This window comes from Ambystoma mexicanum, chromosome 13 (assembly GCF_040938575.1).
Source record: "Ambystoma mexicanum isolate Mex_15411 chromosome 13, UKY_AmexF1_1, whole genome shotgun sequence".
Lineage (NCBI taxonomy): Eukaryota > Metazoa > Chordata > Amphibia > Caudata > Ambystomatidae > Ambystoma > Ambystoma mexicanum.
The window spans coordinates 802,615,402-802,636,548 of NC_090938.1; the positions used below are offsets into that span (position 1 = coordinate 802,615,402).

General features: G+C 54.1%; 1 protein-coding gene across 1 annotated transcript in view; it reads left to right on the plus strand.

Moving 5' to 3' along the window:
* The first annotated feature begins 4,384 nt into the window (after positions 1–4,384).
* LOC138522019 (heme-binding protein 2-like) overlaps positions 4,385–21,147 on the plus strand; it is a 60,370-nt gene continuing 43,607 nt past the window's right edge. The window contains exons 1-4 of the mRNA XM_069635220.1: positions 4,385–4,484; positions 5,859–5,971; positions 8,259–8,334; positions 11,115–11,232. Of these exons, the coding sequence (XP_069491321.1) occupies positions 5,904–5,971; positions 8,259–8,334; positions 11,115–11,232 (262 nt within the window). The 5' untranslated portion in view covers positions 4,385–4,484; positions 5,859–5,903. The remainder of the gene's footprint in view (positions 4,485–5,858; positions 5,972–8,258; positions 8,335–11,114; positions 11,233–21,147) is intronic.

Sequence of the window (21,147 nt, forward strand, 5' to 3'; positions counted from 1 at the left end):
TTCCGAAAATTCTTATTGTTTTTTATTTGCACCAACCCGAATGCATTGCCATGGGGCTTATGGTTCTCTGCCCTGCTAAACTGTCTTTTGGTTTGTGTTACCTCAATGGAAACATCATTTTGATGTGGTTTTAAAACTCATTTGTATATGATATGTTCAGCCTTGGACGAAGAGCACATAGCTCGAAATACGTGTCAGGCTGACCTACAATCAATTAAATACATGCAATTTACGCATGGACTTTTGTGCGCACTGTGAATGCAACCTTTGCTCTATAACTTACAAATTGTGGCAAGCTTGGCAGGCGACCCACACCTTGCATTTACCCGCAGCCGAATTCACTTCTAACATATCAGTACAAGCGCTCAGGTTTTCAAATTTCTCTTCCTGCCAAACTATCTCAGTCCTTTAGTGTATGCCACCACCACATTGCCAAGTCTGGTGCAGAATGAAAGGACAATGTGTGGACCTTGAGTATGCGCCGCCACTTCACGGCCGAGTCTGTTGCCGTATGAAGGGACGCTGTGTGGGCCTAGAGTATATGCCACCACCACACTGCCAAGTCTGGTGCAGAATGAAAGGACCATGTGTGGACCAAGAGTATGCACCGCCAACGTGTGGACGAGTCTGGTGCAGAATGAAAGAACCATGTGTGGACCTTGAGTATGCGCCCCCACCGCATGGACGAGTCTGGTGCAGAATGAAAGGACAATGTGTGGACCTTGAGTATGCGCCGCCACTGCATGGCCGAGTCTGGTGCAGTATAAAGGGGACCTGTGTGGGCATAGAGTATATGCCGCCACCACCACATTGCCAAGTCTTGTGCAGAATGAAAGGACCATGTGTGGACCATGAGTATGCGCCGCCACTTCACGGCCGAGTCTGTTGCCGTATGAAGGGACGCTGTGTGGGCCTAGAGTATATGCCACCACCACACTGCCAAGTCTGGTGCAGAATGAAAGGACCATGTGTGGACCTTGAGTATGCGCCCCCACCGCATGGACGAGTCTGGTGCAGAATGAAAGAACCATGTGTGGACCTTGAGTATGCGCCCCCACCGCATGGACGAGTCTGGTGCAGAATGAAAGGACCATTTGTGGACCTTGAATATGCGCCGCCGCTGCATGGCTGAGTCTGGTGCAGTATGACGGAGCGATGTGTGGGCCTAGAGTATATGCCACCACCCCATTGCCAAGTCTGCTGCAGAATGAAAGGACCACGTGTGGACCTTGAGTATACGCCGCCACCGCGTGGACGAATCTGGTGCAGAATGAAAGGACCATGTGTGGACCTTGAGCATGCACCACCACCGCATGGACGAGTCTGGTGCAGAATGAAAGGCCAATGTGTGGACTTGAGCATGCACCACCACCGCATGGACGAGTCTGGTGTAGAATGAACGGACCATGTGTGGACCTTGAGCATGCACCACCACCGCATGGACGAGTCTGGTGCAATAAACCTATAGACCCAGGCACCTGAATGCCAGAGACTAAGTCCAGGGGTTAGATTCAGGGTGCGTTGGAACCCTGTGGTGTTAGTTTCATGGGAACCTCTGGCACACCATGAGGGCTCAGCGCACTGACTGTGCCGAGCGCAGCAAGTGTAAGGCCTTATTGTAGTGAAGAAGGGGGGGCCCTTCTGTCCGTCAGGTGGCTCCGTGGTATACCACGTGTTAGGGGGAGTTTGCATGCAGTACCCTCTGGGACCATTACCCACAACTATGACTACAGCTGTAAGCAAACCATCCTTTGGTATAAGTCTGTACTGCACAGTTTTGGTAGCGGAGCTGAGCAGCCAGGCTTATCTCAAGAGGGGAATGTGAGCAGTAATGATGTTACACAGAGGTCTACAATCACAGTGTTCAAATAAACTCTTACACTCAAGATTTCTTAGATAAATACTTAATAATTTATTTATCTGTCAGTTATAAAACATTCATAAGAAGGAGGCAATTATATAACACACAAATATAATTCAATACTATTTCAGAATACTTTTCAAGAGGAGTAAAAGGCAAAGATTATTAGAACATGAAAGGGTACAATTATTCTTAGACTGTGCAAATACTTTTGAGTTCACCAGAAGAGTCAATTCAATTCAATAGGCTAGGCCAAAGTCAATGGGCTAAAGTCTTGGATAGGATAACACGGTTCTGGTAAGTAAACGGTAAAGTCTCTGCACAAGTTCTCAGAAGTAGTTTGTAAAAAGGAGAATCATATGTTGGGTCACAAGCTGATTAGGCCTGGGAGCTGCAAAGGTTTCAAGCACTTTCACCGCGAGAGGTAAGTACTCTCAGTCTCGTTTCACAGTACCTTTCAATGAAGAAACAGATGCAGCTGGTGACGTCTAATCCTGGCAGTTCCTGCAGATCTCGCTGTTCCTGGGCCTCAGTCGTGGGGACAAGAGGGAGGACATTGGGGGACTCCTGCGCTGGGACTACAAAAAGCTGGCAAACTGGCAAACTTCAATTCCAGTGGCAGTAAGTAACACACACAAGCTGGTGTACCTCTCCCTGGTAATACGGTTTCCTGCAGCACTCTGAGGAAAATGCGACCAGCTCCGAGATAGGTGTCCAGGTGGCTTACTGTTGAGTTGATTGGTGCCACCAACTCAAAGGGAGAAGTTGTCCTTGCATCTCTGTCGTGTTGAACTTGGCGATTCAGACCTGCAGCAGGGCTTCACCAGGCAAACCAACGATCCAGGAGTTGCAGCAGCTGTCCTCTTCAAGCTCGTCTTCGGTTCTTTCATTCCAGTGGTCGACTCTGCCTTCCAAGCCAAGAGACTCGGCTTTTATTCAGTTCTCTCCCATTCATTCCAGCCTAGCTGTCACTCACCCAGCAGGGTGGCTGTCCTTGCCGGACAGCCAGCCAGCCAATCACTACGGAGTGCATTTGGGTCTCCTATGAGACTAAGCACAGGGAATTTTGGGCACCTCCCTCACTTTCTGCCCACCCCAGGACACTCGGGCACAAGAGGCAGGCTTCACTCGTGAATCCTGCCAAAGGCGAATGAACAAAGAGACCAAACCTAGTTTGGCGCGCAGAGACAAACTCTAGAAGGATTTTTCGCCAAAGAAATGGTGAAAAATGAAGAACGGGACCTGTTTATACAGAGGGGGCTCAGACGCCATCTTGAAAAACATGGATCCCGCGATTTAACGTTACCGGAGCTACGAATAGTTTGCGGTCAGGAAAAATCATGGTAGTTCATTGTAAAACCACTGCCACCAGCCATTCTGAGAGAAAGGGGTAGCATTTGACTGCTACATGAGTATCTAGACACAGGGGATACTAAGTAACCCCTCCAGCACTCTATTGTAAGATGGGATGTGCTGGGTCTAGGAATTCAAAAGACTAGTAAAGTCAATTTCACTTTCCTTACTCTGGGAAACAGTAGTTTATCCCAGAGAAGGTATTTAAACCACGGGGAAGCCTGAAAAGACATCCTGTGCCGCTGCACGGAGGGTGCTGTGTGACGCACATGAAAAGATGATGCCTATGGAGTTGTTTAGACTCCAGAACCAAAAGCAACACACACAGAAGTAAAACACATTGATTGAAAAGTACAAAGTCCCAAAGTTCAGCAAAAGAGCTGGAGGGCTCTAAGGTGGGAGGAAGGAGCACATTTTTGAGAATTCTCCGTAACACCGTGTGCGCGTGTTGAGGGCATGTGTGTATGTGCGCGTGTTGAGGGCATGTGTGTATGTGCGCGTGTTGAGGGCATGTGTGCATGTGCGCGTGTTGAGGGCATGTGTGTATGTGCGCGTGTTGAGGGCATGTGTGTATGTGCGCGTGTTGAGGGCATGCGTGTATGTGCGCGTGTTGAGGGCATGCGTGTATGTGCGCGTGTTGAGGGCATGTGTGTATGTGCGCGTGTTGAGGGCATGCGTGTATGTGCGCGTGTTGAGGGCATGCGTGTATGTGCGCGTGTTGAGGGCATGTGTGTATGTGCGCGTGTTGATATGTGCGCGTGTTGAGGGCATGTGTGTATGTGCGCGTGTTGATATGTGCGCGTGTTGAGGGCATGTGTGTATGTCGGTTAGTGGTCTTCAAGCTGGGGAGCTGCCCCTCCAGGTGTCCGGGCGGGTTTGGGAGGGCGAGACTGTTTAAACAAGGAGTACTGTGAGTGGGAAGTGTTGGCATTTGGGAGTTTATGGTGGGATCCTGGCATACAAAGCTGTGGCTGTCGCTGGTGTAGACTGAAGGCACGGGTTCGAATCCCACCAGGGCAGGGCACCCTCTGATGCCAAGGGCTGCACCGAGCAGTGGCGCCAGCGCACGTAGCATGCACGGGGACAGGGGCACGGTGCTCGGGGTGGGGCGGGGCACGGGGTCTTAGTCCTGCTTTCTTGCTTCCATCCCCCCCTCACCCAGCTCTGCCCCCTAATCCCTTACATAAGCCTGGCATTCCAGACAAGCTCAGCATCCCGAGGTGTGCCCAGGCCGAGAAGCACCGCCACGACCCCGGGGAAAGAAGGGCTGGTGAGAGGCCCGCGGGGGGCAGAGAGAGGGGGCGCTGCAGGGCGGGCATGAGTGTGGGGGTACAGAGCGGAGGCGCTGCAGAGGGAATGCTGCGCAGTGGGCGATGGAGAGAGGGTTGGGAGGGGCGGCTGCAGAGTGGGGCAGAGAGGGGGTGCGTGGAGATGGGGGCTGCAGAGTGGGGCATTGGGGAGGGCGCCTCAGGGTGGGGCAGAGAGGGGGTGCGTGGAGATGGGGGCTGCAGAGTGGGGCATTGGGGGAGGGTGCCTCAGGGTGGGGCAGAGAGGGGGTGCGTGGAGATGGGGGCTGCAGAGTGGGGCATTGGGGGAGGGTGCCTCGGGGTGGGGCAGAGAGGGGGTGCGTGGAGATGGGGGGCTGCAGAGTGGGGCATTGGGGGAGGGTGCCTCGGGGTGGTGCACAGAGGGGGTGCGTGGAGATGGGGGGCTGCAGAGTGGGGCATTGGGGGAGGGTGCCTCAGGGTGGGGCAGAGAGGGGGTGCGTGGAGATGGGGGCTGCAGAGTGGGGCATTGGGGGAGGGTGCATCAGGGTGGGACAGAGAGGGGGTGCGTGGAGATGGGGGCTGCAGAGTGGGGCATTGGGGAGGGCGCCTCAGGGTGGGGCAGGGTGCCTCAGGGTGGGGCAGAGAGGGGGTGCGTGGAGATGGGGGCTGCAGAGTGGGGCATTGGGGGAGGGTGCCTCGGGGTGGGGCAGAGAGGGGGTGCGTGGAGATGGGGGGCTGCAGAGTGGGGCATTGGGGGAGGGTGCCTCGGGGTGGTGCACAGAGGGGGTGCGTGGAGATGGGGGGCTGCAGAGTGGGGCATTGGGGGAGGGTGCCTCAGGGTGCACAGAGGGGGTGCGTGGAGAGGGGGTGCTGCAGACTGGGGCATAGAGTGAATGGTACTGCATGGCGGAGGGCAGTGAATGGGGGAGACACGCGGGGGGGGGGTGCTGCTGGGTAGGCTATGAAGAGAGGGGCTGGATACCGGGCATGTTCAGAGCAGGGGGGCCGAGGGGAGTGGTGAAAGGGCATGAACAGGTGAGTTTTCGGGGCGAGGCATGGGTGGAGGGGGAGCGTTGGAGGGGGGTGAGATTAACCAACCCAAGGCAGAGTTAGTGATGGAAAGTCCACCACTAGTGCGGGGGGGGGGGTTCTGAGGGGGCGTTGGAGGTCTGTGGAGGATTGGTGGGTGCGAGGGGGGGCTCAGCGGTGGGGGCTGATAGTGCTGATGGGTTTACCTCAGAAGTAGAGGGGAGGGGAGGGGCCGTGGGTGGGGAGATTGTAGCGAGGGCTGTGCTGGAGAGATAGAGGGAAACCAGCGGTAGTACATGGACAGGGCGGGGTAAGTGCAGTCACTCACTGAGCTTCTCTTCTCGCAGCCCGCACTGACCTGCACTGACCTGAAGAGGCCGCTGTTTCGACCCATGGCTGCTCCAGGGCTCGCTCTCCTCGTCTTCCTGGCTCTGGGGATTGCTGGGGTTCATTGTGAGAGGTAAGTTGGGGCGCTGCTAGTGACTGCACCCCACTGCTGTGCTGACCCACGTGAGAGGTAAGATGGGGCGCTGGTGGTGACTGCACCCCTCTGCTGTGCTGACCCACGTGAGAGGTAAGATGGGGCGCTGCTAGTGACTGCACCCCTCTGCACCCCTCTGCTGCGCTGACCCACGTGAGAGGTAAGATGGGGTGCTGCTAGTGACGGCACCCCTCTGCTGTGCTGACCCATGTGAGAGGTAACATGGGGCACTGCTAGTGACTGCACCCCTCTGCTGTGATGACCCATGTGAGAGGTAAAATGGGGCGCTGCTAGTGACTGCACCCCTCTGCTGTGCTGACCCACGTGAGAGGTAAGATGGGGCGCTGCTAGTGACTGCACCCCTCTGCTGTGATGACCCACGTGAGAGGTAAGATGGCGCGCTGCTAGTGACTGCACCCCTTTGCTGTGATGACCCATGTGAGAGGTGAGATGGGGCACTGCTAGTGACTGCACCCCTCTGCTGTGCTGACCCATGTGAGAGGTGAGATGGGGCGTTGCTAGTGACTGCACCCCTCTGCTGACCCATGTGAGAGGTAAGATGGGGCGCTGCTAGTGATTGCACCCCTCTGCTGCGCTCACTCATGTGAGAGGTAACATGGGGCGCTGCTAGGCACTGCACCCCTCTGCTGTGATGACCCATGTGAGAGGTGAGATGGGGCACTGCTAGTGACTGCACCCCTCTGCTGTGCTGACCCATGTGAGAGGTGAGATGGGGCGCTGCTAGTGACTGCACCTCTCTGCTGACCCACGTGAGAGGTAAGATGGGGCGCTGCTAGTGACTGCACCCCTCTGCTGCACCCCACTGCTCTGCTGACCCATGTGAGAGGTAAGATGGGGCGCTGCTAGTGACTGCACCCCTCTGCTGTGCTGACCCATGTGAGAGGTGAGATGGGGCGCTGCTAGTGACTGCACCCCTCTGCTGACCCACGTGAGAGGTAAGATGGGCGCTGCTAGTGACTGCACCCCTCTGCTGTGCTGACCCATGTGAGAGGTAAGATGGGGCGCTGCTAGTGACTGCACCCCTCTGCTGTGCTGACCCATGTGAGAGGTAAGATGGGGCGCTGCTAGTGAATACACCCCTCTGCTGTGCTGACCCATGTGAGAGGTAAAATGGGGCGCTGCTAGTGACTGCACCCCACGCTGTGCTGACCCATGTGAGAGGTAAGATGGGGCGCTGCTAGTGGCTGCACCCCTCTGCTGTGCTGACCCAGGTGAGAGGTAAAATGGGGCGCTGCTAGTGACTGCACCCCACGCTGTGCTGACCCATGTGAGAGGTAAGATGGGGCGCTGCTAGTGGCTGCACCCCTCTGCTGTGCTGACCCATGTGAGAGGTAAGATGGGGCGCTGCTAGTGACGGCACCCCTCTGCTGTGCCGACCCACGTGAGAGGTAAGATGGGCGCTGCTAGTGACTGCACCCCTCTGCTGTGCTGACCCACGTGAGAGGTAAGATGGGGCGCTGCTAGTGACTGCACCCCTCTGCTGACCCACGTGAGAGGTGAGATGGGGGGCTGCTAGTGGCTGAACCCCTCTGCTGTGCTGACCCATGTGAGAGGTAAGATGGGGCGCTGCTAGTGACTGCACCCCTCTGCTGTGCTGACCCACGTGAGAGGTAAGATGGGGCGCTGCTAGTGACGGCACCTCTCTGCTGTGCTGACCCATGTGAGAGGTAAGATGGGGCGCTGCTAGTGGCTGCACCCCTCTGCTGTTCTGCTGTGCTGACCCATGTGAGAGGTAAGATGGGGCGCTGCTAGTGACTGCACCCCTCTGCTGTGCTGACCCATGTGAGAGGTAAGATGGGGCGCTGCTAGTGACTGCACCCCTCTGCTGTGCCGACCCACGTGAGAGGTGAGATGGGGCGCTGCTAGTGACGGCACCCCTCTGCTGTGCTGACCCACGTGAGAGGTAAGATGGGCGCTGCTAGTGACTGCACCCCTCTGCTGTGCCGATCCATGTGAGAGGTAAGATGGGGCGCTGCTAGTGACTGCACCCCTCTGCTGACCCACGTGAGAGGTGAGATGGGGCGCTGCTAGTGACTGCACCCCTCTGCTGCACCCCACTGCTCTGCTGACCCATGTGAGAGGTAAGATGGGGCGCTGCTAGTGACTGCACCCCTCTGCTGCACCCCACTGCTCTGCTGACCCATGTGAGAGGTAATATGGGGCGCTGCTAGTGACTGCTCCCCTCTGCTGTGCTGACCCACCTCTCTCTGCCACTGCTTCACGTTCTCCCTTTCCTTCTCTGCAGCCAGAAGCCGGACTTCTGCGCCGAGGTCCAGGAGTGCTTCGCCTTCACCCTCCTGTGCAACGGGACCGACTACCAGGTGGGTTCCCGGAACTCCAAGGCCCCCCGTCGCACCCCGCACCTACCACTGGCAAGACACCAGGCTGCCTCTCCCACATAACCACCAACACGCCAAACCTCTGCTCCCCCTAACCACCAACACGCCAAGCCTGCTGCCCCCCTCCGCCAACACACCAAGCCTGCTGCCCCCCCTCCGCCAACACACCAAGCCTGCTGCCCCCCCTCCGCCAACACACCAAGCCTGCTCCCCCCCTCCGCCATCACACCAAGCCTGCTGCCCCCCCCTCCGCCATCACACCAAGCCTGCTGCCCCCCCCCCTCCGCCATCACACCAAGCCTGCTGTCCCCCTCTCCGCCATCACACCAAGCCTGCTGCCCCCCCCTCCGCCAACACACCAAGCCTGCTGCCCCCCTCCGCCATCACACCAAGCCTGCTGTCCCCCTCCGCCAACACACCAAGCCTGCTGCCCCCCCTCCGCCATCACACCAAGCCTGCTGCCCCCCCTCCGCCATCACGCCAAGCCTGCTGCCCCCCCTCCGCCAACACACCAAGCCTGCTGCCCCCCCCCCCCTCCGCCAACACACCAAGCCTGCTGTCCCCCTCTCCGCCATCACACCAAGACTCCAAGGTCCCAAACTGGCACCAGCGCACCAAGCCTCCTTGGCCCATTGGGAACACACCAAGCCTCCATGACCACAGCATTGCCGCTCAATACAGCTCTGCCAGCATCTCTGCAGGTAGAGGGACCCCCACCCTGTGCTGCTAAAAGGATGTTCTTAAGGGGTCCCTCACGTTATAGCTGTAGACCCTGCAAAAAGGGGGGGGGGAAATCCCTGTGTGTTGATAAAAAAGGGGGACGAGTCTTCCAATGAAAAAAGGCGCCCACCTGGAACCCCCGCGGCCCCCAAAGAATGCCATGGCTCTTGTACATGCAGTGCACTAAAGGGTTCGTGGGCGTGGCATAATTAACCCGTGTTGTGGGCACGTTACAATGCCCCAGGACCCTATGAGATTAGTGCACACATCTTTCCTGCACGGGATATGGGCACCCTGCCATCTGCCCGTCTGGCACCTGCAGCACAGCTGCCCCGCGGTTTCCCCAGGGACTGGACCTTGGCACCTTCAGTCCCAGGTAGGAAATGATGACAAACCCTTCGGCTGCACCGTCTGAGGCCTCCGCCAGTCTACGGGTCTTCCACACACCCCAAGACCACCGGACACTCTCACCCATGCTCTAGAGCCAACTCCTGCAGGACCCCCCATTACCTCCGCTCCCCGCCACCACGAATGCGCACCCAGGCTGGAGGGCGGCGTGCTGTCAGCTGCCCCACCTCCCCTGTGGTTCCTTCCATTCGTCTTCCAGATGGCAAGAGTGTTCTTCCGATAAGTGTCCTGGCGGGAGCCTGTGGTGGGGCGCCCCCTGCCCCCCAGCCTGTCCACTTCACTCTGTTCCCTTGATATCCTCGTGGAAACCTTCAGTAAGTCAGAGACATGGGCTTGGAGTTTCCCCTGCCCTGGAAAGTGCCCATGCAGTCAGAACTCCGGCTCCAGGGGAGGCACTACACACAGTACACACACATCACACCTCTGGCATTTCACAGGCAGCTCAGATTGAGAGCAAAAGCTGCGCTTAGGAGGCACAGTCCCAGCGTAAACGATATAAATAAAATGCCAGATAAAGAAACTCCGATACATAGTGAGGCTGCTGTGGCAGGTAGATACTAAAGGAAGACACAACCCTGTAGACGCGAGTGTAGCCCTGAAGAAGACCATCGAAGAGAATTGATCTGGTTGAAACATGTCGATTTTACAGCACAGTGAGCTGTTGAAAACTATAGTTTGGAATAATTGACTCATTGGTATGACCCCAACAGGAAAAAAAATGAAAACATCACCTTTTCTGCACATTTGCAATACTCATTATGTTCTAAAGACACACATTCCAAAATCCCCCAGTCTATCTAAATGAATAAAGCAATTCTTCCCCACAATCTGGCCCGATGTTCTGTAGAGTTTGCTGACCTGCTAGAGTCCCTCCCTGAGGTACATGTCACCTACAACCCCCATCCCTGCAGACCTTAATCTTTCAGACTCCTCTCCTCATTTCTTAGATTCCTTTCCTGATCAGTCCTGCTCCACTCCTGATACCCTAGACCCCATTTCTGATCCCTTGTGCTCCCTCAAGCTCCATTCCTGATCCTTCAGATTCCACTTACGATCCCTCAGACACCCCTCCTGATTACTCGGTCTCCACCCTAATCCCTCAGACTCTAATCCCGATCCCTTCAACTCAAATCACAATCCCTCAGGCTCGACATCCAATCCCACAGGCTCCACACGTGGTCCCTCAGACTTCACTCCTGCATCGTGAAGCTCCACTTCTGATCCTCCTGCTCCCCAAGACAGTATGCCTGATCCCTCAGACTCCACCGCTGATCCCTCAAGTTCCAGATCTGATGCCTCCCTCTCAATGCCTGATCCCTCACTCCACCGCTGATTCCTCAAGTTCCAGATCTGATGCCTCCCTCTCCATGCTTGATCCCTCAGACTCCACCGCTGATCGCTCAAGTTCCAGATCTGATGCCTCCCTCTCCATGCTTGATCCCTCAGACTCCACCGCTGATCTCTCAAGTTCCAGATCTGATGCCTCCCTCTCCATGCTTGATCCCTCAGACTTCACCTGTGTTCCCTCAAGTGCCTCCCTAACGCATAGCTGTCCATCCAGTGTTGGTTTTCTCCCATAGGCCGGTGGTCTGTTCTGTGAGACTGAGCTGCTCTTTTTCTCCCCCTCGTGCTAGGCCCGTGTTTACCCACCTTCCACCTGGGTGGGGACCCGCGTGACTGCCACGTACACCAGGGCCAAGCTGACCGGCTTCTGGCGCCTTCTCAGCTACATCCAGGGGCAAAACGAGGAAGGTAAGGAGGCTGCATTGAGGCCCGGCGTGAGGGAGGCGAGAAATACTTCACCTGGGGAAGTGGCAAAGGCTAGGGTGGCAAATACTGGACACAGGCATTGGCAAAGGCTGGACTTAGGAAGAAAAGATAGGAACTGGGATAGGGGCAAAGGCTGACTAGGATGACGGGTGGACAAGGAAAAGGGGCCAAGATGGCCGTAGGCAAAGTTTGGGAAAGGGGTAAAAGATGGATTTAATGCAGGGGCAAAGGCTGGGTATTAGGAATTGGTCAAATCCGGAAAGTGCGTATGGGAGTACGGCCGAGCATGGGAGCCGGGCACCCGTTATACTTTGGGAATCGACAAATGTCGAGAGTGGGTAATGTGGCAGATCGACAAACCATGTGGCACACAAAAGAAAGGTTTCCTTACATACAGTGGTTAGTTGGGATAAAAGCCTCAAGGGTTCAGGGGTTTCTCCAAGACGTAAGTGGGACTACCTCCCTGGGAACAGTCTACACTAATAGTGTCCGAGAGGGTTCAATAATGCTGAGTTAGGATCCTTGGCTAAACACCCCTCTACTGATGGCGCCTCCCGCCTTGGGCCCCGCCCGCCTCATGAATATTCCATTTGATCTTCCAAGCAAATAGGAAAGGGGTTTTGGAGGAAATGTTTGTTGGGACTTTGGGGGTTTTCTTCTTCAACTTAAAGTGGTGGCTTTCTCTGGGAGTCTTCTAAGTAAAAAGGTGTGAGTGGGTGAATGTGGGCCCCGGAAACTGCACCTCCCATAACATCTGGCCGATGCACTATTAAATGGCTGACGCTCTTAATCTTCAGAACGGGCACCTTTATAGCTCTTAAGGTGACGATGCCAGAGCTCTTGATTGCGTCTCAGGCACTATCTTATGGGAAAAATTAACTAGTTGGGATATTGACCCGTTATTATCGCATTTTATTAAATCACTGTATTCTGATACTTCGGTGGTAGTGCGGGCAGATCAAGCAGGCCGGGTCTCAAACCCTGATAGAAAGAACCGAGGATTGAAGCCGGGGTGCGTTCTCACACCCCTGCTTTTTCATCTTTATGTTGCGAACATGGATCAGGCGGTACGTTCGTGCCGTAATCTTCCACCTGGTATCAGTGAGGAATTTATCCCCTGGATGTTGTAGGCCTATGTTTTACTCGATCTTACACCAATTGGCTTACAACGTACCCTCGAGGCTCTTGCTGCTTCTGCTATTAAGAGCAACATGCTAATTAGTTATAAGACGACAAGGATCATGGTTATTGGCAAACTGATAAAAAGCTAAAGGTCCTTTAATTGGAAATTTGGGAAAAAATCCCCAGATTTTGTGAACACTTATGTATACTTGGATTCCTATCACATTTTATGAGACGTGTATTTCTGAAAACGTGTACGATTAATTATGTATTCATTATAAGAAAGGGCGGATATAATGCAGAGGGTTTACTCGGGGTTCATAAGATCAGTGGGTGTATGGTCTTAGCATCTAATGCCATTCCATCGAAAGTTTTCCATCTAACAAATTTCCATCGAATGCATTTTTTTCTTTCTTTTTTTTACCCTTTAAAATGCACCTGAACAAAAATTAACCCTTTACCCCCCAAAAATATGCATTCGATGGAAATTTTTGAAATGGAAAAATGTAGATGCAATGGCATTCGATGCAAAGACCAGATACCGATCAGTGTTATCCCCGCTATTTCATATGGTACTGAACTACTGCCATATCGCCTTCTGAAATGGCTTGATCTCCCCTGCACTTGCGCGATCTCAATGTCACTTGGCGTACTAAGATCGTTGTCTTGTCCTTCCTTTGTTTCCACTTCCTAGCCTTGTGGCGCCTTGAAACACTTGTGTATTGGCGCGTTATAAATGTCCTATCATATCGGGGGAGGGAAAATGATGGCGCTCTATATTGGGGTACCTCAGGCTGCACCCTTTGAAGCACTGAGGTGTGAATTAGGGGTGACTTCCCTCACTGCACTATGGTTCATCCAGCGAGGCACGTTTTTTTATTAAGTTACTTTGGGCCGAGAATGGGGCTTCGTCTTTGTTAAGGGAACATGGAACTAAAGATAATTGTGAAAATCAGTGGTATTGTGACTTGGAGAACACAACAGGGCATTGTCTCATGCTGACACTATTGCCTTGCTGTCACCACCACATGAATATTCTCCCTCTTTCATACACCTACTGAAGGTAAAGACGAAGGCTTGGGATCGATGCATGAACATATCGATATCTTGAATACGCCACCGTGGGATTTATCCCAGAAAGCCCTGGTCAGTAGCTCCCGAGACCGTAGGCGTTGTATCATTTATTTACACTTTAATATTTTAGCCACTTTTTTTTTAATTCTCTTTATTGATTTTACAACATGTTAAACTCTCCCAACCCTGTCTCCCCTATCCCTCTCCCCCACCCGCTCCCCCCTTGAGGGTTCGGCAATCTCAACCTTTGACTATATTGGCGCTTGGCAGGGCACCCCATATGAAAGTAGGCTTTGTCGCTTGTGTGGCCAAGGGATCGAGACCCGTCGACCCCTAAAACTGGAATGCTGTGCCTTGAAGGAACAATATTGTAGGGGCGACCAGAATCTATTGCCCATTCAGATGGACCATGCTCGGATCCCTTCCAGAGTCCAGTATATTCGGCAGAGTCCCAGGTGATTAGCGCAGCAGCCGCATGCGTATGCAAGGAGATCTTGTGGAAACTTAATGTGCAATGATTTTAAGGGTCTAATACCTTGGAGTCATGATATTTGATATTTTTCTGATCCGATTTTACTATCATGATTATGTGTCAATACTATTCCGTGGAGTCTTTTTAACATTTTCAATAATGTGATTGATATATATGCTAGTGGGATTAAAGGCACAACGCTGACATATTCAAATTGTGGATGCTTATTTTATGTGTGTTTATCTGAAGAATAGTTTTATAGTGCGATGGTTTTCATGGTAAAGCCAGGTGCACTTAAATAAAAATAATAAAAATAAAAAATAAACAATTTAAAAAATGAATCATTTTTAAAAAAATTAATTAATAAATAAATAACATTAAAAATTAAAAAAAAATGAAAATATAAAAAATTGGTGGGGTTAAACCAACTGAAAAATGTCAAGGATCTACCACTGATGGGGTTACTGGCCACCCATTAGCTGATCCCGGATGTGGAGGGATAGGAAGATCCCCTGGTCTGAGCCCTGTGTCCCTTTTCATAAGTGCCCGGCGTATTAGTAGTACCTCTAAAGCAACCCGGCCCCCTGTCAAGGTAGCCAGAGTTCATCCTTTCTTCCCATCAGACACAACTGTACTGGGAGTGTTAGAATCTGAGCAAGCTATAGTACCCTGTAAATAAACAGCAGTCAGCAATTAAGTCCTGTACGTAGGGAAGCGTGCACCCAGAAAACCCCCTTTGCTGAATAATACCTAGTGTGGCAGAATGGACTTTCAAGAGGATGGCTGGTCCTTCCTTCATCAGTGGGAGTGCAACAGAGGCCACGAAGAACCCCAAATGAGTATCACTGAGCCAATCCAACCCCAAGTCTGGAAAGGAGAAGCCACTGAGCACCATGAAGCGAGGGCTGTCTCCAGGGCTGGCCAATCCCTTGGCCAGGCCAAGGCGTTTATGGCAGTGGCGTGGAGTTTTGAGTAGGAAGGGGAGCTTTAGAGAGGGTTGGTGGCGACGCAGGAGGAGATTGGGGTGCAGCAGGAAAAAAGAGGCTGGAGGGAGGCGGCCAGAAGGAGAGGGAGGAGGAGGGTGGTGATGAGCATTGAGAAGGAACAAAGCGACTCATAGAGGTGGTTGGAGGTGATACCAAGGAAGAGGAGGAGTATAAGTAAGGGAAGGCCGGAGGGATCACCAGGAGAGAGGAAGAGAAGTATATTTTGGAGGAAGAGGGCAGCGAGTTTACTTATGTGGAGAGAAGTAACCTCAGGAAGGAGGCATTGAAGAGTGTTGAGGCGAAGATGGGAGGGGGGTTTGAGGTGGAGTGGATTGTCAGAGAGGAGGTGGGAACAGATGCCCAGATTGAGTGAGAGAGGAACAGATACCCTGCCCCCAATCACCCCCAATAAGGTATATGAATTTAGGAGGGGTGGAGATACTAGCAAGTGGTGAAGCATGAAGAAAGAAGGAAGAACGACAGAGAGAGGAAGCAGGAGATATGGGGGGAGACGTACCAACATACCGATGGGTGGCTGTTGGGGTGATGAAGGAGAGTACCCAAGGGTTCCATGTATAGATTGAAGAGGATTGGGGAAAGGATGGAACCTTGGGGGACCCCACACGCGGCTGGGAATCCGTTGGATCTGAACAAGCCCATCTGAATGGTCTGACATCTGAAGGATGGAGGCTGGGCCGGAGCAATCAGGAATAGCCCAATGGAAGAGGGGCAGAGACTGAAGAAGAAAGATTGGGTCTAGGTAAGAGGGTTAGGATTTGGGGTGAGAGGGTGGACACAGGCAATGGAGTCTGTGCTGGAGCAAGCAGGAATGGCCCTGGATGCAAGAAAAGTTTATTTGGCTTTCACAACTAATTCTTGAAAATGCCACTTCTTTTTATATTCATAGTATTTTTTTTAAATACTAACACTGGGCCTTATCTTCAAAGCCCTTCAAAGATAGGAAGCGAAACAATATTTTTGCAATAAAACCCAATCCAGCGTGCCGAATCGGGTGGTAACAGTGCAGGGCCAAGTTATAGGCCTGAGCGCAGACTGGGTCTAGGTGAGAGGGGCAGGGCTTAGGGCAGAGAGGATGGACACGTGCATGGGAGGCTGGACCCGAGCAAGCAAGAATGGGCCTATGGAGAAGGGGCAGAGCCTGGAGAAGGTGGGAAACCAATGCTGGGCTAGAGGAGCAGGGTTCCTGGTCTGGGGAAGAGGGGCAGAGCTCAGGGAAGGTGGGAAACCAATGCTGGGCTAGAGAAACAAGGTTCTTGGTCTGGGGAAGAGGGGCAGAGCTTAGGGAAGGTGGGAAACCAACGCCGGGCTAGAGGAGCTAGGTGCTTTGTCTTGGGAAGAGGGGCAGAGTTTAGGGAAGGCAGGAAACCAATGCTGGGCTAGAGGAGCAAGGTTCTTGGTCTGGAAAGAGGGGCAGAGTTTAGGGAAGGCGGGAAACCAATGCTGGGCTAGAGGAGCAAGGTTCTTGGTCTGGGGAAGAGTGGTGGAGCTAAGGGAAGGTGGGAAACCAATGCTGGGCTAGAGGAGCAAGGTTCTTGGTCTGGGGAAGAGGGGCACTGCTTAGGGAAGGTAGGAAACCAATGCTGGGCTAGAGAAGCAAGGTTCTTGGTCTGGGGAAGAGGGGCAGAGCTTAGGGAAGGTGGGAAACCAACGCCGGGCTAGAGGAGCTAGGTGCTTTGTCTTGGGAAGAGGGGCAGAGTTTAGGGAAGGCAGGAAACCAATGCTGGGCTAGAGGAGCAAGGTTCTTGGTCTGGGAAGAGGGGCAGAGTTTAGGGAAGGCGGGAAACCAATGCTGGGCTAGAGGAGCAAGGTTCTTGGTCTGGGGAAGAGTGGTGGAGCTAAGGGAAGGTAGGAAACCAATGCTGGGCTAGAGGAGCAAGGTTCTTGGTCTGGGGAAGAGGGGCACTGCTTAGGGAAGGTAGGAAACCAATGCTGGGCTAGAGGAGCAAGGTTCCTGGTCTGGGGAAGAGGGGCAGAGGTCAGGGAAGGTGGGAAACCATGCTGGGCTAGAGGAGCAGGGTTCTTGGTCTGGGGAAGAGCGGTGGAGGTTAGGGAAGGTGGGAAATCAATGCTGGGCTAGAGGAGCTAGATGCTTAGTCTGGGGAAGAGGGGCACAGTTTAGGGAAGGTAGGAAACCAATGCTGGGCTAGAGGAGCAAGGTTCCTGGTCTGGGGAAGAGGGGCAGAGGTCAGGGAAGGTGGGAAACCATGTTGGGCTAGAGGAGCAAGGTTCCTGGTCTGGGGAAGAGGGGCAGAGCTCAGGGAAGGTGGGAAACCATGCTGGGCTAGAGGAGAAGGGTTCTTGGTCTGGGGAAGAGCGGTGGAGCTTAGGGAAGGTGGGAAACCAATGCTGGGCTAGAGGAGCAAGGTTCTTGGTCTGGGGAAGAGCGGCAGAGCTTAGGGAAGGTGGGAAACCAATGCTGGGCTAGAGAAGCAAGGTTCTTAGTCTGGGGAAGAGGGGCAGAATTTAGGGAAGGTGGGAAAACAATGCCGGGCTAGAGGAGCAAGGTTCTTGGTCTGGGGAAGAGCGGTGGAGCTTAGGGAATGTGAGAAACCCATGCTGGGCTAGAGGAGCAGGGTTCTTGGTCTGGGAAGAGTGGCAGAGATTAGGGAAGGTGGGAAACCAACGCCGGGCTAGAGGAGCTAGGTGCTTAGTCTTGGGAAGAGGGGCAGAGCTTAGGGAAGATGGGACACCAATGCTGGGCTAGAGAAGCTAAGTGTTTAGTCTTGGGAAACTGGGCAGAGCTTAGGGAAGGTGGGAAACCAATGCTGGACTAGAGGAGTAGGGTTCTTGGTTCTGGGGAAGAGAGGCAGAGCTTAGGGAAGGTGGGAAACCAATGCCGGGCTAGAGGAGCAAGGTTCTTGGTCTGCGGAAGAGCAGTGGAGTTTAGGGAAGGTGGGAAACCAATGCCGGGCTAGAGGAGTAAGGTTCTTGGTCTGGGGAAGAGGGGCAGAGTTTAGGGAAGGTGGGAAACCAATGCCGGGCTAGAGGAGGAAGGTTCTTGGTCTGGGGAAGAGCGGTGGAGTTTAGCGAAGGTGGGAAACCAATGCTGGGCTAGAGAAGCAGGATTCTTGGTCTGGGAAGAGGGGCAGAGCTTAGGGAAGGTGGGAAACCAATGCCGGGTTAGAGAAGCTAGGTGCTTAGTCTTGGGAAGAGGGGCAGAGCTTAGGGAAGATGGGACACCAATGCCGGGCTAGAGGAGCTAGGTGCTCAGTCTTGGGAAGTTGGGCAGAGGTTAGGGAAAGTGGGAAACCAATGCTGGGCTAGAGGGGCAGGGTATTTGGTCTGGGGAAGAGCGGTGGAGCTTAGGGAAGGTGGGAAACCAATGCTGGACTAGAGGAGCAAGGTTCTTGGTCTGGGGAAGAGCGGTGGAGCATAGAGAAGGTGGGAAACCAATGCTGGGCTAGAGGAGCAAGGTTCTTGGTCTGGGGAAGAGCGGTGGAGCTTAGGGAAGGTGGGAAGCCAATGCTGGGCTAGAGGAGCAAGGTTCTTGGTCTGGGGCAGAGCGGTGGAGCTTAGGGAAGGTGGGAAACCAATGCTGGGCTAGAGAAGCAGGGTTCTTGGTCTGGGAAGAGGGGCAGAGCTCAGGGAAGGTGGGAAACCAATGCCGAGATAGAGGAGCTAGGTGCTTAGTCTTGGGAAGAGGGGCAGAGTTTAGGGAAGATGGGACACCAATGCCGGGCTAGAGGAGCTAGGTGCTTAGTCTTGGGAAGTTGGGCAGAGCTTAGGGAAGGGGGAAAACCTATGCTGGGCTAGAGGAGCAGGGTATTTGGTCTGGGGAAGAGCGGTGGAGCTTAGGGAAGGTGGGAAACCAATGCTGGGCTAGAGGAGCAAGGTGCCTGGTCTGGGAAAGAGCAGTGGAGTTTAGGGAAGATGGGAAACCAATGCTGGGCTAGAGGAGCAAGGGTCTTGGTCTGGGGAAGAGCGGTGGAGCTTAGAGAAGGTGGGAAACCAATGCTGGGCTAGAGGAGCAAGGTTCTTGGTCTGGGGAAGAACGGTGGAGTTTAGGGAAGGTGAGAAACCAATGCTGGGCTAGAGGAGCAAGGTTCTTGGTCTGGGGAAGAGCGGTGGAGCTTAGGGAAGGTGGGAAACCAATGCTGGGCTAGAGAAGCAGGGTTCTTGGTCTGGGAAGAGGGGCAGAGTTTAGGGAAGGTGGGAAACCAATGCCGGGCTAGAGGAGCAGGGTATTTGGTCTGGGGACGAGCGGTGGAGCTTAGGGAAGGTGGGAAACCAATGCTGGGCTAGAAGAGCAAGGTTCTTGGTCTGGGGAAGAGGGACAGAGCTTAGGGAAGGTGCGAAACCAATGCCGGGCTGGAGGAGCAAGGTTCTTGGTCTGGGGAAGAGCGATGGAGCTTAGAGAAGGTGGGAAACCAATGCCAGGCTAGAGGAGCAAGGTTCTTGGTCTGGGGAAGAGGGACAGAGCTTAGGGAAGGTGCGAAACCAATGCTGGGCTAGAGGAGCAAGGTTCTTGGTTTGGGGAAGAGCGGTGGAGCTTTGGGAAGGTGGGAAACCAATGCCGGGCTAGAGGAGCTAGGTGCTTAGTCTTGGGAAGAGGGGCAGAGCTTAGGGAACATGGGACACCAATGCCGGCTAGAGGAGCTAGGTGCTCAGTCTTGGGAAGTTGGGCAAAGCTTAGGGAAGGTGGGAACCCAATTCTGGGCTAGAGGGGCAGGGTATTTAGTCTGGGGAAGAGCGGTGGACCTTAGGGAAGGTGGGAAACCAACCCTGGGCTAGAGTAGCAAGGTTCTTGGTCTGGGGAAGAGCGGTGGAGCTTAGAGAAGGTGGGAAACCAATGCTGGGCTAGAGGAGCAAGGTTCTTGGTCTGGGGAAGAATGGTGGAGTTTAGGGAAGGTGGGAAACCAATGCTGCACTAGAGGAGCAGGTTTCCTGGTCTGGGGAAGAGTGGTGGAGCTTAGGGAAGGTGGGAAACCAATGCTGGGCTAGAGAAGCAGGGTTCTTGGTCTGGGAAGAGGGGCAGAGCTTAGGGAAGGTGGGAAACCAATGCCGGGCTAGAGGAGCAAGGTACCTGCTCTGGGGAAGAGCGGTGGAGCTTAGGGAAGGTGGGAAACCAATGCTGGGCTAGAGGAGCAAGGTACCTGGTCTGGGGAAGAGCGGTGGAGCTTAGGGAAGGTGGGACACCAAAACTGGGCTAGAAGAGCAAGGTTCTTGGTCTGGGGAAGAGGGGCAGAGTTTAGGGAAGGTGGGAGCCCAATGCTGGGCTAGAGGAGCAAGGTTCTTGGTCTGGGGAAGAGGGACGGAGCTTAGGGAAGGTGGGAAACCAATGCCGGGCTAGAGGAGCAAGGTTCTTGGTCTGGGGAAGAGCGGTGGAGCTTAGAGAAGGTGGGAAACCAATGCCGGGCTAGAGGAGCAAGGTTCTTGGTCTGGGGAAGAGGGACGGAGTTTAGGGAAGGTGGGAAACCAATGCTGGGCTAGAGGGGCAGGGTAAGTGGTCTGGGGAAGAGCGGTGGAGCTTAGGGAAGGTGGGAAACCAATGCTGGGCTAGAGGAGCAAGGTTCTTGGTCTGGGGAAGAGCGGTGGAGCTTAGGGAAGGTGGGAAACCAATGCTGGGCTAGAGGAGCAAGGTTCTTGGTCTGGGGAAGAGCGGTGGAGCTTAGGGAAGGTGGGAAACCAATGCTGGGCTAGAGGAGCAAGGTTCTTGGTCTGGGGAAGAGGGGCAGAGTTTAGGGAAGGTGGGAGCCCAATGCTGGGCTAGAGGAGCAAGGTTCTTGGTCTGGGGAAGAGGGACGGAGCTTAGGGAAGGTGGGAAACCAATGCCGGGCTAGAGGAGCAAGGTTCTTGGTCTGGGGAAGAGCGGTGGAGCTTAGAGAAGGTGGGAAACCAATGCCGGGCTAGAGGAGCAAGGTTCTTGGTCTGGGGAAGAGGGACGGAGTTTAGGGAAGGTGGGAAACCAATGCTGGGCTAGAGGGGCAGGGTAAGTGGTCTGGGGAAGAGCGGTGGAGCTTAGGGAAGGTGGGAAACCAATGCTGGGCTAGAGGAGCAAGGTTCTTGGTCTGGGGAAGAGCGGTGGAGCTTAGGGAAGGTGGGAAACCAATGCTGGGCTAGAGGAGCAAGGTTCTTGGTCTGGGGAAGAGCGGTGGAGCTTAGGGAAGGTGGGAAACCAATGCTGGGCTAGAGGAGCAAGGTTCTTGGTCTGGGGCAGAGCGGTGGAGCTTAGGGAAGGTGGGAAACCAATGCTGGGCTAGAGAAGCAGGGGTCTTGGTCTGG